This window comes from Chlorocebus sabaeus, chromosome 17 (genome assembly GCF_047675955.1).
Source record: "Chlorocebus sabaeus isolate Y175 chromosome 17, mChlSab1.0.hap1, whole genome shotgun sequence".
NCBI lineage: Eukaryota > Metazoa > Chordata > Mammalia > Primates > Cercopithecidae > Chlorocebus > Chlorocebus sabaeus.
This window is the reverse complement of record NC_132920.1, coordinates 34,507,543-34,526,253: the sequence shown is the minus strand read 5'-3', so window position 1 is coordinate 34,526,253 and position 18,711 is coordinate 34,507,543. Positions and strand designations below refer to the sequence as shown.

The following is an 18,711-nucleotide window of genomic DNA, read 5'->3' as shown; positions in this document are numbered from 1 at the left end:
GCCAGGGTAAGGAATTAGAAACCAAAAGAAAACCTCCAGCTATCTACTCATTCAACATTTACTGGACTCTAATTCTCTTTTCTTGAAGAAAGGAATATTTAATACGCAAACAAACTATTAATAGCATTTGGGGTGCCCTGAGTGCCTACTATGTGCCAGGGCCAAGTAGGTTTATCATCTTTATTTTGCAGAAGTTAAAAAATGATGTAATCGGATGGTATGAACATTAAAAAAATGTAATTGAGGTTACAACCAAGGTGTATTTGATTTTAAACCCAGATCTTTTTGACTACGCTAAACACAAGCAAATTCAAAAAGGGTGATTAGCCGGCCACAGTGGCTCACACAAGTAATCGTAATCGCAGCGCTTTGGAAGCCCGAGGGTGGATAGCTTTGAGGCCACGAATTCCAGACCAGCCTGGGCAACAAAATGAGGCGCACCCCCAATCTCAACAAAAAATTAAATTAAAAAAGTAAAAAAACCAAAAAGGGTATTAAGCAATTCACAGACAGACACTGCATAGGAGTTTTGGTATGTTTAGGGCATCTGCATGGTACTAGCTTTGTTCTGGGTTGCTGAGAACATTCACAGGTCATACACCAGTTTTCCTTTCTGGAGAGCTTCTGTCTGTGTATCTTTTTCTGGAGAATCTGTTTGACATCCACAACACACACTCCTCATTTATTGCCAGAAACGATGATGTTTTATGATTTACATTATGTGTGTAACACACGCACACACGCGCACGTCTTCCTTTCGGGCCCTCGTTTACCATAAGAGGAAGCAATTGCTTTTAGCATCAATAAAGGATTTCAGGATAAATATTTGTTCTTCGTAATGGGCGACATGCGCCAGCCCATAAGACATCCAGAGGTTCAGGTTATCAACGAAAGTGAGCACGCCTCCCAGGCCCCTTTTCCGTGCAGTTCCAAATCTCAAGTGTTTCCAGCTGCAGCTTCCGTTGCCTTTAACTACATCCTGCCTTTTCCTTCAGACCTTCCCCCTCAACCCCTTCGAGACCGACAGGCACGGCCCAGGGGCGGGTGGCATGACCTTGGTTCATCCTCGGCCGCGGAGAAGCGGCGTGACCTTGGCCAAGTCCCCGCTTCCCCATCCGCTGACTGGCGAAGCTGGACCGCTGGGTCTCCGCTCAGGCCGCTAGGCGTCCTGCGCGGGTACCCTATCTCCGCCGGCTTCTTCCGCGCGGCACCCCCAGTTCTACGCCTACGCTGGCGGCGTAGCGGCCGCCTGTAGTCGCGCGGCCAGCTCCTTTCAGACGCTGGTTTCCGCCGCGCGGATTGGGAGGGCGCGATTCCCGAACGCGGCCTGCGCTGCGAGCGCGCGGTCGTCCCGCAGGCCGGTGCGGCCTTACGCCGCTGACGCATCGCGCCCAAGATGGCGGCGCGGTCGTCGTCGGGGGTGGCGGTGGCAGAGGGGGCGGCGGCCCTGGCGGCAGCGGAGACGGCAGCCGTGACGGTGGCAGCGGCGGCGCGGGACCTGGGCCGGGGGGAATGAGGCGGCCGCGGCAGGCCAGCGGCGGAGCCGTGTAGCGGACAAGCTCCCCCTCCCTGCTTCCCTTGGCCAAGCCGGGGGCGCGCGCGCACGCGGCCGTCCAGAGCGGGCTCCCCACCCCTCGACTCCCGCGACCCGCACCGCACCCCCCACCCGGGCCCAGAGGATGATGAAGCTTAAGTCGAACCAGACCCGCACCTACGACGGCGACGGCTACAAGAAGCGGGCCGCATGCCTGTGTTTCCGCAGCGAGAGCGAGGAGGAGGTGAGGCGCCAGGCTGGGCGGGCCGGGGTCGCAGGGTCTCCGGCCCCTTCGGGTGGAGGCGCGAGGGGCGCGGCCGCTGGAGGAGGGTGTGCCCGCGCCGCCCCGCTGGTGCAGAATGATGTTCCGACGGAATTTCCTGAGGCGAAAAAGGGGGGAAGGACCAAGGACGTTGGGGCTGAGGGGAAGCGGGTCTGAGTGTGGCCGCACAGGACGCGCCGGGCGGAGGGGGTGACCGGCTTGCAGCCGGAGCGCTTGGGTTCGGCCGCCTGTTACCGGGGAGAGCGGCCGCGGGAGAAGGCAGTGGGCTGGGAAGAGTGCGGCTTTCGGTTCAGGCCAACGGCTTTGATCCAGGAAGAGCCGCTCCGCACTTGTCAGCCAGGCACATGTGTGCGGAGGCTGGTGTGCACGAGGCGCGGGCCGGCCTTTGTGGCAGAGAAATAGTGCGCTTCATTGGCAGGTTTGGGGTTTGCCGAGGGATTAGGTGTCTGTGAGCCCAAAGCCGAGGGGTGGGGGTGGGGGTGTCTTCGGAAGATTTAGGGCGTTGTGCATAAGCCACAGTCAGCTGTTTATTTTACAGTGCGCTGGGTAGCCTTTATGGTGTAGTCTGAGAAGAAAGGACATTTGATATAATAATCTTTGTGTGCTGACAATGTTTCATATTAATTGGGAAGACCAAAAGCAGGATTTAATATTTTTGCTCTGACGTTCCTCCACTGCCTTGTGGGAAGAGCCTTAGAATTAAATTAGCTAGGAAAATAAAGATGTTTTAGAATCAGTTTCTTTTTTATAATAGGTAGGGTACTTCAAACAAAAATCTCGGCTTCCCAAAGCCGTTTCTGTGGTGATGAAGGGAGTTCAGAGAAGCACATGTTTTGTAAATCCACAAAGAATAGCTGCTTTGGAAATTCATAAGATGCCTGTGGGAATGCATTTCTCTTGTGTGCATTGTGGTAAAATGGCAGTTAAACTGCAAACAGTGAAGGACAGTGAAATCCAATATGTTATACTCCAGCATTCAGCAGTGGGCTATGGTGGCAGGGCCGCAGTACAGTGCATGGTGTCGAAATGGGGAAAGGAACTTGACCCGTTAGTTATGAAAAGAAGCTGTGGCGAAAGAGACAGATGGATTGCCAGGAGTTGCTGTCCAGAGGTATTTAGGAGGAAGTGGGAATTTGAATTACTGCCTGAAGAAAATTAGTTAGTGAATTGTGCTGTTAAGGGATCCCATGTGTGCGCCCTTTCAGCAAAACAGAAAGAAAGATTTGCAAACGTATGCTTTGTATCCTACCATATATTGTAAAAGTCCCCAAAACAGATGCATTGTAACAGCTAACCAGGGCCGTGCTGTAAATTATACACTGTTTTGGAATGCATATTTGAGTAAAGTAAAATTATTCGTGGTGCTTACTGCTCCGGAGGCTTTATTCTCTTCATTATCATATCATGTTATGGGAAATCAGATGGGATCACAGGCTCTTAACTGAAGGGAAAGCTGATTAGCATAATAGCATGTCTTACTACACTAGTATGCCTAAATCTGTGAGCACCCCAATTATAAGTATAGTTTAGTTGCACAAATGATGCAAGACTATTTGTTTTGAAAAATCACACCAGGCCGGACGCGGTGGCTCATGCCTGTAATCCTAGCACTTTGGGAGGCCAAGGTGGTGAGGCCACGAGTTCAAGACCAACCTGGCCAACAGACCCCCATCTCTAAATTAAAAATAATAATAATAAATCATACTAGAAATGGAAAACGTCTTTTTGATAAATTGAAAACTATAGATCATAAGCAAACTAACAAAGGCTTAATTTTCCATTTTCTGTTAAATGTTTTATTATGCACTGACATTAGGAACATTAATGTTGAAAGCTTACTTGTCTGTTTAGGCTACCTCACGGCATCTTACAAGTCAGACCAGGCATAAGACTTGCCTTCTAGGGCTTACTTTTTTTCTTTTTTTTTTTTTTGAGGCAGAGTCTCGCTATGTCGCCCAGGCTGGAGTGCAGTGGCCGGATCTCGGCTCACTGCAACCTCCGCCTCCCAGGTTCAGGCGATTCTAGGAGCTTACATTTTTATTTTTAAAAATTTATTTATTTATTTATTTATTTTGAGACGGAGTCTTCCTCTTTCGCCCAGGCTGGGGTGCAGTGGCTTGATCTCAGCTCACTGCAACCTCCACCTCCCGGGTTCAAGCAGTTCTCCCTACCTCAGCCTCCTGAGTAGCTGGGATTACAGGCGCCTGCCATGATGCTTGGCTAGTTTTTATATTGTATTTTTTATTTTTTATTTTTTTTTGAGACAGAGTCTTGGCTCTGTCTCCCATGCTGGAGTGCAGTGGCACGATCTCAGCTCACTGCAAGCTCTGCCTCCTGGATTCACGCCATTCTCCTGCCTCAGCCTCCCGAGTAGCTGGGACTACAGGTGCCTGCGACCACGCCCGGCTAATTTTTTGTATTTATAGTAGAGATGGAATTTCACCGTGTTAGCCAGGATGGTCTCAATCTCCTGACCTTGTGATCCGCCCGCCTCGGCCTCCCAAAGTGCTGGGATTACAGGTATGAGCCACCGTGCCCGGCCTTTATTTATTTATTTTTTTGAGACAGGGTCTCACTGTGTCACGCAGGTTGTAGTGTAGTGGTGTGATCATGGCTCACTGCAACCTCAACCTCCTGTGCTCAAGCAATCCTCCCATCTCAGCCTCCCAAGTAGCTGGGACTACATGCGCAAGTCACCATACCTGGTTGATTTTTAAATTTTTTGTGGAGACAGGGTGTATTAGTCCATTTTCACACTGCTATAAAGAAATACCTGAGACTGAGTAATTTATAAAGAAAGAGGTTTAATTGACTCACAGTTATACATGGCTGGGGAAGCCTCAGGAAACTTACAATCATGGCAGAAGGCAAAGGGGAAGTAAGAACGTTCTTCACAAGGCAGCAGGAGAAAGAGAAGCGAAGGAGGAACTCCCAAACACTTATAAAACCATTGGATTTCGTGAGCACTCACTAGCATGAGAACCACATGGGGGAAACTCCCCATGATCCAGTTACCTCCCTCACTCAACACATGGGAGGGATTACAGGTCCTTCCCTCCACAGGTGGGGTTACAAATCGAGATGAGATTTGAGTGGGGACACAGAGCCATACCATATCACAGGTTCTCCCTTTGTTGCCCAGGCTATTGTCAAACTCCTGGGCTTAAGAGATCCTCCCATCTCAGCCTCCCAAATTGCAGGGATTATAGGCAAGAGCCACTTTGCCAGTCCAGGAGCTTAAAATTTTAAACTGTTAAAATGAAGTTTCTTTAATGCATTGAAACATTTAGTTTCCTTTATTGAATTTCTTTTTGAATGTTGGTTAATGTGCAGAGGAATCATGCAAAGCTTTCAATTACAGATGCAGTGGGTGTTACAGCTAAAGCCTGGGAAGAAAAAGAAAATGAGTGAAATACGTCCATTTTAGATTTGTTCAGTTCAACAAACGTGTATTAAAAACAACAATAAGCATGTATTAAAGAGCCTACGATGGCGGCAGCACTGTGTCATGGGGAATCTAAAGATTAGCATCCCTTCCTGCGGACAGAGTTGAGTAGTTTTAGATGAGATTCCTTAATCGGGAGGGATTTTGGACCACAGAATAATCTCTAGGGTGCTTTTCAACTCTCAGATTATATAATTATGTTGGAAGGAAAGTAATTTGTTAGTTCCAGGAGAACTTTTATGTTCTCAATAGATGTGCCAGAAGCATTAGCTGCCACACATTGTGGGAATGTAAAATTCAAAACGAATAGGGCATTCAACCCAATTAAAAAAAATTTTTAATGGGCACTGATGGCCTTAATCAAGATGGAATAGTTTACAGAATATTATTAGCATTAATACAATAGTAATGTAAGTATATATAGGACCTTGATTTATAAATTTAAGCAATATCAAGAAGCATACATGCAATGTGAAGAAAAAGAGATGAAAATACAGCCGTGTGTTGCTTAACATTGGCGATACGTACTGAGAAATGCATCATTAGGTGATTTTGTTGTTGTGTGAACATCATAGAATGTACTTACACATACCTGGCTGGTATAGCCTACTGCACGTGTAGGCTATATGGTATATAACCTGTTGGTCCTAAGCTGCAAAACTGTACAGCATGTGACTGTACTGAATAAATAGGCAATTGTAATGCAGTAGTATTTGTGTTTCTAAACATATCTAAACAAGCAAAGTACGGGAAAAATACGGTACAAAAAATAAAAAATGGTTCACCTGACCAGGACACTTACTATGAATGGTGCTTGCGCGACTGGAAGTTGCTCTGGATGCGTCCAGTGAGTGAGTGGTGAGTAAATGCGAAGGCTTAGGGCATTACTGTACACTACTGTAGACTTTAGAAACACTGTACAGCTTAGGTTGCACTAAATCAAAAAATTATTTTTTTCAAAAATTAATGTTAGCTTACTGTAATTTTTGTACTTTATAAATTTTTACATTTTTTAACGTTCTGACTCTTTTGTAATATTAGCTTAAAACACATTGTACATCTGTATAAAAATATTTTTTCTTTTTTTCCTGTCACACTAAAATCACTTTTTTTTTTTTTTTTTTTTTTTTTTTAAAGAGTTGAGCTCTTGCTCTGTTGCCCAGGCAACAGCCCAGGCTGGTCTTGAACTCCTGGGCTCAAGTGATCCTTCCACCTCAGCCTCCCAATAGCTAGCTAGGACAACTGGTGTATGCCACCATGCCTGGCTAATGTTTTCTTCGTTATATCCTCATTCTAGAAACTTTTATTTAAAGATATTATTTATTATTTATTTGTTTTATTTTTTGTTCCTCTGCCTACCCATAATTTACTTTTTTTTTTTTTTTTTTTGAGACGGAGTCTCGCTCTGTCACCCAGGCTGGAGTGCAGTGGCGTGATCTCAGCTCACTGCAAGCTTTGCCTCCCGGGTTGACGCCATTCTCCTGCCTCAGCCTCCTGAGTAGCTGGGACTACAGGCGCTCGCCACCATGCCCGGCTGATTTTTTGTATTTTTAGTAGAGATGGGATTTCACCGTGTTAGCCAGGATGGTCTCGATCTCCTGACCTCATGATCCGCCCGTCTTGACCTGCCAAAGTGCTGGGATTGCAGGCGTGAGCCACTGTGCCTGGCCCATATTTTGCTTTTTAAGCTTTTTCTTTGGTTGAAAACAAAGACACAAACACACATTAACCTAAGCCTACACAGGGTCAAGGATCGTCAGTATCACTGTCTTCCACCTCTGCATCTTATCCCACTGGGAGGTCTTCAGGAGAATAACAGGCATGGAACTGTCATCTCCTGTGATAACAATCCCTTCTTCTGAGACTGTTTTACAATTAACTTTTTAAAATAAGTAAGAAGAGAGAATACACTCTAACGTAATAAAAAGTACAGCATAGTAAATACATAAACCAGTAATACATTTACTATCAAGTATTGTGTACTGCACGTGATTGTATGTGCTACATTTTTGTTGCCCAGGCTGGAGTATAGTGGTGTTATCACGGCTCACTGTAGCCTTGACCTTCTGGGCTCAAGTGATCCTCGCACCTCAGCCTCCCAAGTATCTGGGACTCCAGGCACGCGCCACCATGCCTGGCTAATTTTCGTATTTTTTTGTAGAGATAGGGTTTTGGCATTTTACCCAGGCTGGTCTTGAGCTCCTGGACTAAGGCAGTCTGCCTCCTCAGCCTCCCTAAGTGCTGGGATTACAGGCATGAGCCACCGTGCTCAGCTGTGCTAGACTTTTATGTGACCAGCAGCACAGTAGGTTTGATTGTGTACTCACCATAAACACATGAGTAGCACATTGTGCTATGACCCACAGCTACGATGGGATAGGAATTTCTCAGCTCCATTATAATCTCTTGGGACTACTCTTGTATATGTAGTCTGTAGTTGACTGAAATGTTATGTAGTACATGACTATATTAGAAGATAATATCTCATGAGTAGCCAAACCTATCATTCTAGGTTTTTTTTTTCCCCAGCTCCAGAAAACTTTATTTATAGACCAGCAATGAGAGGCTGAAATTCTGATCCAGGTTAGGATGTGTCAACATAGTAAGTTTATTGAACACTCATTGAGTGCCAAGTTCTGTGATACTGTTATGAAGGAGACAGACATGCAGGGAGCTTAGAGTCTAATGGGAGAGATGGAACAACACACAGACCCAACAGCGTGATGAAAATGATTCCCTTTTCTCTTTCTGGCTTCTCTTCTTGTTGATAAACAAAATTTAACAGAAAAAAATCTCCCACTTAACAAGTTCTACTGATTGTTATTGATATGTTGATAACATCTTTAAATTGGGTATTTGTGGTAACTAACATTTACTACAGTAGGTTGAACCTGATACACGGTTTCTTAACCAACCATTACTTTAACCAGCTTGGTACACTGAATGCTTGGCAGTTACTCAGCAGGCTTCTGGGTCTGGTGTACCCCAACCAGATGACCTCCCAGCTGCCAAATTGTGTGATTACAATTAGTTACCTTTATTCCTGTATCTGTTTATGTTCATTGTACTTGTTATTGTAATTGTGCAACTTAACCAGTGAAATTTGAGTTCAGAAAAGAACAAGGCTGGGCATGGTGACTCATGCCTGTAATCCCAGCACTTTGGGAGACCAAGGTGGGCGGATCATGTGAGCCCAGGAATTTGAGACGAACCTAGGCAACATGGTGAAACCCCATCTTTACTGAATACATAAAACTAGCCAGGCATGGTGGTGTGTGCCTGTAGTTCCAGCTACATGGGAGGCTGAGGCACAAGAATTGCTTGAACCCGGGAGACGGAGGTTGCAGTGTGCCAACAGCACGCCACTGCACTCCAGAGTGAGAGTCTGTCTCAAAAAAAAAGTAAAAGAAAAAGAAAATAAATTACTGCTCACTTATATGGACAAATAAACTGAAGAAGATTGGAGAGGGAATCTTAAAAGTCTAGGACTCTGCTCATAGATTACTTCATGAATGTTTTTAGGTTTTTGTTCTTTATAGAAACTAGGACTGGGAAACAGATCATTCATTATGGGTGTGGCATATGAAAGAAAGACAACTTACAATTCAACAATAGACTCATACTCAAAACAAGATCTTGGCCCTACAAAGATTAGCAAATAAATACATGTTTATATGCATATAAAAGATTTATTTGTATAATTTTGTATAATGTATTTGTATATGCATTTGTATAATGTATATATATAATATGTATACATATACGTATTATATACATACACACTATAGGTGTGTGCCACCTTACCTTGCCTGTATATGTATATGTATTTTTTTTTTTTTTTTTTTTGAGACAGAGTTTCGCTCTCGTTGCCCAGGCTGGAGTGCAGTAGCACAATCTTGGCTCACCGCAACCTCCACCTCCTGAGTTCAAGCGATTCTCCGGCCTTAGCCTCCCAAGTAGCTGCGATTGCAGGTATATACCACCATGCCTGGCTAATTTTGTGTTTTTAGTAGAGACAGGGTTTCTCCATGTTGGTCAGGCTGGTCTCGAACTCCTGACCTCAGGTGATCCGCCCACCTCGGCCTCCCAAAGTGCTGGGATTACAGGCGTGAGCCACTGCACCTGGCCATATTTTTTATTTTTTGTGGAGATGAGGTCTCATGTTGCCCAGACTGGTCTGGGACTCCTGGCTCAAGTGATCCTCCCTACTTGGCCTCTCAAAGTGTTGGGATTATAGGCATGAGCCATCACATCTGGCCTGTTTGATTATTTAATATTTTCATTTGTTTTCTTTTTGCAAATAATATATAATTAATATATGAAGTATGTACATATAAATGTATATTTATCTGCTAATCTTTGTTCTTAGGGCCAAGATCTTGTTTTGAGTTTTTTGTTTTTGTTTTTGTTTTTTGGAGGCAAGGTCTTGCTCTGTTGACCAGGCTGGAGTGCAGTAATGTGATCTCAGGTCACTGCAGCTTCCACCTCCCAGGCTCAAGTGATCCTCCCACCTTAGCCTCCCAAGTAGATGGAAGTACAAGTGCATGCCACCTTGCCCAGCTAATTTGTGTGTGTGTGGTGACAGGGTCTCACTCTGTTACTCAGGCTGGTTTTGAACTCCTGAGCTCAAACGATCTTCCTACCTCAGCTTCCCAAAGTGCTAGGATTACATGCGTGTGCCACCGCGCTCAGCTTACATTTATATTTTTTAATCAGCAGTATCCTTTACTTGAACTTTAGCATAAACTGTATAGAAGACTAACTTCTTGAGTAAGATTTTATTATCCTAAATTGGGTAATATGATATTCATCTGTCATATTATTCAACTTTGGCCCTCCTAAAGTACTTCCAGTAAGATTATCCTTCTTCCCCCAGTCTTTCCTTTTTTAGAGCCTCTGTGAGGAGAAGTGAGAGACAGGGGTGGGCTTGTTTGTACTCTTAGAAAGGCCAGATGATACAGAACATACAACAAATGACATCACAGTGCCTAGGAAAGTTAAAGCTGCTCCTAACGGGTCTGTTTTTACCCAGGGAGAAAAATGAATACTAATAGGATTGTGTGAGTTAGATTTCGCTGTGCCTTAAAGCTGTTTTAATAAAGAAAGGATGAAGCTGTTCCTAAGGTGTTAGGTTTGTTTGTTGTACTTTTCCACTAGAAGCCCTATGTCTCTTGGCAAACGGGGAGCTGCTTCACATTTTCTCAGATCCTTCAGCTCACCAGGTTGGAATGGAGAGATGATTGACATTGGAGCTCCTCAGTGGGCAGAAACTGGTGGCCTGTTTGTCTGTAAAATGCCCCAGAGGAGCAGGTGAACCGACAGCAGGCTCTAGAGAAGGGAGTAAGACACAAGGAGCAATCCCAGAGGCAATAACCATGACAAAGGGCTTCCGGTAGATCCCAAGGTGGTTAGGGAGTCCTTTTGTAACACATCTTGGTCGCTGTTCAATATTACATTGCTCTAAGATCATGATGGGTTCATTGATCCAGTCATGACTGGACATTTCTACTCCTCATTTCTCAAAATCTTTCCTGGAAGCTTTTTTCCCCTGCTTCCCCTTCTGTTTGCCTAATACCAGTTAGTCATTTCTTCCGTTACATTATTTTTTGCCTCCTTCCCAAGGTGTGAATTCTGGTCTAAATTCATACTGCAGTCTCCATTCTTTTAACTCCTTGCCCCAATCCTACTTCTTGCTTCTGCTTCAATTCTCATTTCTCAATAAAAATAGTGCTGCACATCTACTGTGTGCTGTGTGAAGCAATCTATATCTTTCTTCATAGCCTAGTACAGAAAGGAAGGGCCCTTTTTCAGGAATACGATTGTTTATTCATTTCTTTTTTTTTTTTTTTTTTTTTTTCTGAGACGGAGTCTCGCTCTGCCACCCAGGCTGGAGTGCAGTGGCCGGATCTCAGCTGACTGCAAGCTCCGCCTCCTGGGTTTACGCCGTTCTCCTGCCTCAGCCTCCCGAGTAGCTGGGACTACAGGTGCCCGCTGCGTTGCCTGGCTAGTTTTTTGTATTTTTTAGTAGAGACGGGGTTTCACCGTGTTAGCCAGGATGGTCTCGATCTCCTGACCTCGTGATCCGCCCGTCTTGGCCTCCCAAAGTGCTGGGATTACAGGCTTGAGCCACCGCGCCCGGCCCACTGTTTATTCATTTCTTCAGCACACATTTTCGGAGTGTCTGTGTAAGACCGTGGGAATACATGGATAAATAAGACTGTTCAGCATTTTGGGAGGCCTATGTGGGAGGGTCACTTGAGCTGGGGATGTCTAGGATGCAGTGAGCTGTGTTTGCATCATTGCTCTCCAGCCTGGGCAACAGCGCGAGAGACCCTGGCTCCCAAAAGAAAAAATAAAATAAAATAAAATAAAATAAAATAAAATAAAATAAAATAAAATAATGAAATGATTCTTTAAATAGGCTTTCTTTGTATACAGTTAGTTAATCTCTTTGTTCATAGAACAGTAAAGTCCTTTTAAAGAACTGCTTAGGAAATCTTTTCTTTGACTTGGTTTTTTAACATATTTCTGATGTGTTTTATAAGAGCAGCTTAGCAATGTTGAATAAAAATGGATATGAACTCAGACATAGTGCTGATACTTTTCTTGGAAGAAGGATTGTGATTTTTCTTTTTTTGGAAATGGAGTCTAGCCCTGTCGTCCAGGCTGGAGTGCAGTGGCACAATCTCGGCTCACTGCAACCTCCGTTTCCCAGGTTCAAACGATTCTCCTGCCTCAGCCTCCCGCATAGCTGGGATTATAGTCGCCTACCACCACACCCGGCTAATTTTTGCATTTTTAGTAGAGATGTGGGTTTCACCATCTTGGTCAGGCTGGTCTCAAACTCCTGACCTCGTGATCCACCCTCCTCGGCCTCCCAAAGTGCTGGGATTACAGGCGTGAACCACCGCCCCGGGCTTTCGTTTTTTTTTTTTTTGAGACAGGGTCTTGCTCTGTCATCCAGGCTGGAGTGCTGTGATGCAATCATGGCTCACTGCAGCCTTGACCTCCTGAGCTTAAGCGATCCTCCTTCCTCAGCCTCCTGTGTAGCTAAGATTACAGGCATGCACAACCATGCCTGGCTAATTCAGTTTTAGTAGAGACAGGGTCTTGCTGTGTTCCTCAGACTGGTCTCAAACTCTTGGGCTCAAGCAGCAGCCCTCCTGCCTTGACATTCCAAAGTGCTGGGATTACAGGTGTGAGCCACTATACCTAACCATGATTTTTCTTTGAATATTTAGGAATCCTAATAAAATACACATTAAGGGAAGTTACAAAACAAACAAAACAAGAGAAATCACATTGTGCTTATTATACTTGGAAATTTGTGTTTTGAGACAGGGTCTGGGTCTGCCACCCAGACTGAAGTGTAGTGGCACCATCATAGCTCACTGCAGCCCCAACCCTCCGGGCACAAGTGATCCTCTCACCTCAGCCTCCTGAGTAGCTGGGACTATAGGCATGTGCTGCCACACCCTCCTAATATATATTTTTTATTTTTTGTAGAGGTGAGGTTTTGTTATGTTGCCCAGACTGGTCTGGAACTCCTGGCTCAAGTGATCCTCCCTCCTTGCCTTCCCGAAATGTTGGGATTGCATGCACGAACCACCACATCTGGCCTGTTTGATTATTTAATTTTTTTTTTCTTTTTTTTTGGAGACAGAGTCTCACTCTGTCACCCAGGCTGAAGTGCAGTGGCATCATCTCGGCTCACTGCAAGCTCCACCTCCCAGGTTCCCGCCATTCTCCTGCCTCATTCTCCCGAGTACCTGGGACTACAGGCGCCCGCCACCACGCCCGGCTAATTTTTTTGTATTTTTTAGTAGAGACGGAGTTTCACCGTGTTAGCCAGAATGGTCTCGATCTCCTGACCTCGTGATCTGCCTGCCTCGGCCTCCCAAAGTGCTGGGATTACAGGTGTGAGCCACCGCGCCTGGCTTTTTTTGTTTGTTTGTTTGAGATGGAGTCTCACTCTGTTGCCCAGGCTGGAGTGCAGTGGTGCGATCTCGGCTCACTGCAACCCCCATCTCCCAGATTCAAGTGATTTTCCTGCCTCAGCCTCCCGAGTAGCTGGGGTTGTAGGCGCCCACCAGCAAGCCCGGCTAATTTTTGTATTTTTAGTAGAGTTGGGGTTTCACCATGTTGGCCAGGCTGGTCTTGAACTCTTGACCTCATTATCTGCCTGCCTCGGCCTCCCAAAGTGCTGGGATTATAGGCGTGAGCCACTGTGTCCGGCCTATTATTTAGTACTTTTATTTGCTTCCTCTTTGCAGAAATGATTTGATTGCTAGACTTATATTCAGCCTCATTAACCAAATGTGCTGAGCCCTGACTCAGGGCTTTTACACCTATGACTGTGGTATTGATTTCTTCCTAAGAAGCTTTGCAGTTTGGGTAGTTTGCCTTTAATAATAGTAAGACAAAACTTTTAGATTTTATTGCCAATATAAGTTAGGAAAACAATCCAGAGAGTTTCTGTATATGATAATTGTATTTCTGTGGGGTTTTTTTGTAGGTTCAATAACTATTTTATGAGGAGCTAGCTGGGCACGATCATCCTTCTGCCAGGGTGTGTGGGTCATTTTTTTTCAAAAGGGAATTATTATTTTTGGTTACAAAAGTAACTGTATTGTGGTATCTATAAAGAATACTTCAAACTGAGGAGTTTTAAAATGTGCAGAATACAGAATCTGAGCTTCAGTCTACTAGCAAGATGGAATTTAGGCCGGGTGCAGTGGCTCACACCTGCAATCTTAGCACTTTGGGAAGTGGAGGGGAAGGATCACTTGAGCTCAAGAGTTTGTGACAAGGCTGAGCAATGTAGTGGACCCTGTCTCTATAAAAAAAAATTAAAAATTAGCCTGGTGTGGTGGTATGCGCCTGTGGTCCTAGCTACTTGGGAGGCTGAGGTGGGAGGATCACTTGAGCCTGGGAGGTCAAGGCTGCAGTAAGTCATGGTTGTGCCACTGCACTTCAGCCTGTAAGTGCAAGAGTAAGACGCTGTCTCAAAAGAAAAATAAGATGCAGTTTGGAGTGTAAAATAGAGAAGTGTGGAGAAAGGTGTTTATAGGAATTGGAGAAGCCTGTGAAGAAAGATGGGCTGGAGTGTCAGGGATGACTTTATGGAGCAGGCTAGACCTGAACAGCTTGGTCGAGTATGGGTAGTTGAAGAATATCCTAGGTGAAGGACACTGGGCCAGCTAGACCACGGAAAGTCAGAGGCCCAGATATGCTGCCTTTGGAAGCCTGTTTGTATCAACGTATTGTGGATAAAGAGAGCTCTTATGCCCTGCCTGTCCCCCTAATCTGTGCTGGGAGAAAGAGAGAAAGTAAGAGGGCCCAATTCAGTGTCTGAGAGAGTGATGACCCTTTTTCTCATCCCCAAGGACATGAAAACAAAGATCTCAACAGAGAATTCTATCCATTTTGAACCCTGTAACTAACAGTGAAATCAACCAGGAAAATCCATGATTTCGGTTTCACGTACTTTTCATTTCATGGTATGAATACTATATACCACTAAAAATTAGTACTTTAACTGGCTGCAGTGGATCTTGCCTATAATCTCACCTACTCGGGAGGCTGAGGCAGGAGGATTACTTGAGACTAGGAGTTTGAGGCTGCAGTGAGCATTGATCTTGCCACTATTCTCCAACCTGGGTGACAGAGCAATATCCTTTCTCTTTAAAAAAAAAAAAAAAAAAAAGGGCTGAGCACGGTGGCTCACGCCTGTAATCCCAGCACTTTGGGAGGCCAAGGCGGGTGTATCACCTGAGGTCAGAAGTTCAAGACCAGTTTAGTCAACATAGTGAAACCCTGTCTCTACTAAATATACAAAAATTAGCCGGGCATGGTGGTGGGTGCCTGTAATCCCAGCCATGGAGGCTGAGGGAGTAGAATCGTGTGGACCTGGGAGGCGGAAGTTGCAGTGAGCCGAGATCATGCCACTCTTGTTGCCCAGGCTGGAGTGTAATGGCTCAATCTCAGCTCGTTGCAACCTCCGCCTCCCAGGTTCAAGGGATTTTCCTGCCTCCACCTCCCAGGTAGCTGGGATCACAGGTGCGTGCCACCACATCTGGTTAATTTTTGTATTTTTAGTAGAGATGGGTTTCACCATGTTGGCCAGGGGATCTCAAACTCCTGACCTCAAGGGATCTGCCCACCTTGGCCCCCCAAAGTGCTGGGATTACAGGCATGAACCACCGCGCCTGGCATAAATTTTAAAATGTAATCTCTGTGCCAGGTGCAGTGTCTCAAGCCTGTAATCCCAGCATCCTGGGAGGACAAGGTGAGATGATCACTTGAGGCCAGGAGTTTGAGACCACTCTGGGTAACATAGCAAGACCCTGTCTCTACAAAAAAACTTCTGTGGATTACCTTTAATTTTTTTTTTATTTTTTTCTTTTTTTGACATGGAGTCTCTCTCTGTCGCCCAGGCTGGAGTGCAGTGGTGTGATCTTGGCTCACTGCAACCTCTGCCTCCCAGATTCAAGCGATTCTCCTGCTTCAGCCTCCTGAGCAGCTGGGATTACAGGCAGCTGCCACCACGCCCAACTAATTTTTATATTTTTAGTAGAGATGGGGTTTCGCCCTATAGTCCTTGCCACTGCAATATTCTGAGCGTTTGATATTTTTTCCAATAAATTATTTTTGGCTTCAGACAGCCAGGCTTCGTTTCTTTTGCTTGCAACCAAGAACTTTGTCTAATATATCACTTCAGTAGTTTTTAAGGTAGACTCCTCAACTAATCCAGTGCACCAGAAGAAACGTGTACATGTTGAGTCAGAAATTTTTTTGTGTGTGGGAGAGCTTTTCATTTTATTTATGAAGCAAACTTTAACATTTTTCCTTTTTTTCCTCCCCAAGTCAGGATCTTGCTCTGTCTCCCAGGCTGGAGTACAGTGACGTGATCGTGGCTCCCTGCAGCCTCATCCTCTTGGGCACAAGCAGTTCTCCCACCTCAGCTTCCCAGGTAGCTGAGACTACAGGTGTGTGCCACTTCATCTGGCTTTTTTTTTGTGTGTGTGAGAGAGATGAGATCTTGCTGTGTTGCCCAGGCTGGTCTCAAACTTCTGGGATCAAGCAGTCCTCCTGCCTAGACCTCCCAAAGTGCTGGGATTACAGGTGTGAGCCGTTGCACCTGGCCATTTTTCCGCTTTTTGTGGTAAAAATTTCTTCATGCTAAAGTTTGTAAAATTGATTTTAAATGGCAAAAAAGTAATTCAGTCAAATTAGAGCAAATCAGAGCACTATAACTAACAGTAACCTGAACACCAGTGTTTTTATAAAATGCTTATCAGCATAGTCATGCTCTCTCCACACTTTTTTTTTTTTTTTTTGAGACAGAGTCTCGCTCTGTCACCCAGGCTGCAGTGCAGTGGTGTGATCTTGGCTCACTGCCACCTCCGCCTCCCAGGGTCAAGCAATTCTCATGCCTCAGCCTCCCAAGTAGCTGGGGTTCAGGGGTGCACCACCACACCTGGCTAATTTTTGTATTTTCAGCAGCAGCGGTGTTTTACCACATTTGCCAGGCTGATCTCAGACTCCTGGCCTCAAATGACCTGTCCGTCCCAGCCTCCCAAAGTGCTGGGATTACAGGCATGAGCCAACGTGCCCTGCCCTCTCCACGCTTTTTAAATTCTCTTTTTAGAATTATCCTAAATAGTATTTGAGAATGTGTGAATTCTTAATGTTTTAAATGTTGGGGGTATCAAGGACCAGATTTTTTTAAATGAATTTTTGAAATCCAAGTTTATGAAAACTGTATGATGCTTCTTAAAATACACATATTGTAGTCTCCAAATACTGTCTTGGTTAACAAGAATTTATTGAGTCTTCACTTTTTGCAAAACATTATTCTTGATGCAGTGATGGTTTTAAAACTGTGGACATGTCCACTGCTCTCCAGGAAGAATGCTTTTCTAAATTGATGAATTAATTAAATTACCATTAGGCATTTCAGTACAGTTGAACAAGTGGCCGCACTATGTGCCTTGGGTGGGATCAGATAGAAAAATTAAAGAGGTGGGACATAAAGTACATGGAGCAGTTAGAAAAAATGTAGGAAAGTCTGTGCTTCCGGAGTGCTTCATTTTGGATGCAGAATACAGAAATAGTCAATCTTGGGCTATAAGAAGTTGATAGGACTTAGGTACAAAGGGGAAAGAGTATGTTAGGAGAAGGGGACCCAGCATGACTGAGGGTGGGAATGAGTTTGTTGCATGCCAGAGACTCTGAGCATATGAACCTGGGTCTGGGATACTGGTGTGGCAGGGTATCTATGGGGAGTGATAGAGGATATCAGCTGGCAGGGAGCTAAGGTTATAGAGTCTTGATTTGAGATAATGAGGAGTTTGGGTTTTATCCCACAGCGGGGAACCACAGTTGTCCTTCGAAGGGTTGTGGAAAGGTTTGTGTGAGAGTGGAATGCAGGGTAAACTTAATGGGGGCTACCAGAGGGAATGGTTGGGAGAATGATGTTCTCTTCTGGAAGTGAGAGCCATGGTTGCAGGAGAATGGAATGAAGTAGTGAGTTAAATGACATGCAATCAAAGGGTGGACAGGTTTGGTAACAGATGATATGTTAAAGATAAAGGAGGCCATGCATGGTGGCTCATGCCTGTAATCCCAGCATTTTGGGAGGCGGAAGCAGGAGAATCACTTGAGGCCAGGAGTTCAAGATCAGCCTGAGTAACATAGGGATACCCCATCTCTACAAAAATAAAAAAAATTACCTGGGCATGGTAGTGCATGCGTGTAGTCCCAGTTACTCTAGAGGCTGAGGTGGGAGGATCAGGCTGCAGTAAGTGCCATTGCACTTGAGCCTGGGAGGTCAAGTGACATGATAGTGCCACTACACTCCAGCCTGGGTGACAGAGTGAGACGCTGTCTCAAAAAAAAGAAAAGAAAAGAAAAAAAAGATGAAGGAGCTTATGGTTGAAGATGACTTTTAAATTTTGATCCTGGGTGACAGGAAAAATGGAAATTTAGAGGAGGTTGGTTTCATAGAGAAGATGGAACGTTGGTTTTGTCATATCGAATTTGAGGTGGTGAACTGAATTCAACTGATGATAGTTGGAGATGTGGGACTAGAACGGGAGTAAGAAGTTAGGACTATAGATACAGTGTGGAGTGTCAGGGACCTTGGAGAGGGAGAATAGAAAGTTAGCACGAGAGAAAGTACGCAGAAAGCAAAGACCCTGAGCTTTGGGCATCATCATAGTCAAAGAGGCACTATCATAAAAGCGAAGGTGGAAGAACATTTCACAAAGATGTGATGGGTGATAGGTCACACCTAGAGCCGTCAAGTATAATGAAGATGAGATGTAGCAACAGATTTAACGATGACTTTATAAAACTGTTAGAAGGGTGGTAAGATGGACATGTGGATTTGGGTTGATTAAATCAGGCTTTAGGAAAGAAGCACATTTTCTTCTGAGATTGGAAGGT

General features: G+C 44.9%; 1 protein-coding gene across 3 annotated transcripts in view; it reads left to right on the top strand.

Moving 5' to 3' along the window:
• The first annotated feature begins 1,115 nt into the window (after positions 1 to 1,115).
• Positions 1,116 to 18,711, top strand: part of NUDT3 (nudix hydrolase 3) — a 150,488-nt gene continuing 132,892 nt past the window's right edge. Inside the window, exon 1 of one of the 3 annotated variants that reach the window (XM_038005986.2) lies at positions 1,116 to 1,778. In XM_038005986.2, coding sequence (XP_037861914.1) covers positions 1,680 to 1,778 — 99 coding nt within the window. In that variant the 5' untranslated portion in view covers positions 1,116 to 1,679. The remainder of the gene's footprint in view (positions 1,779 to 18,711) is intronic. The other 2 variants (XM_038005985.2, XM_007972892.3) reach the window with 2 other exon arrangements.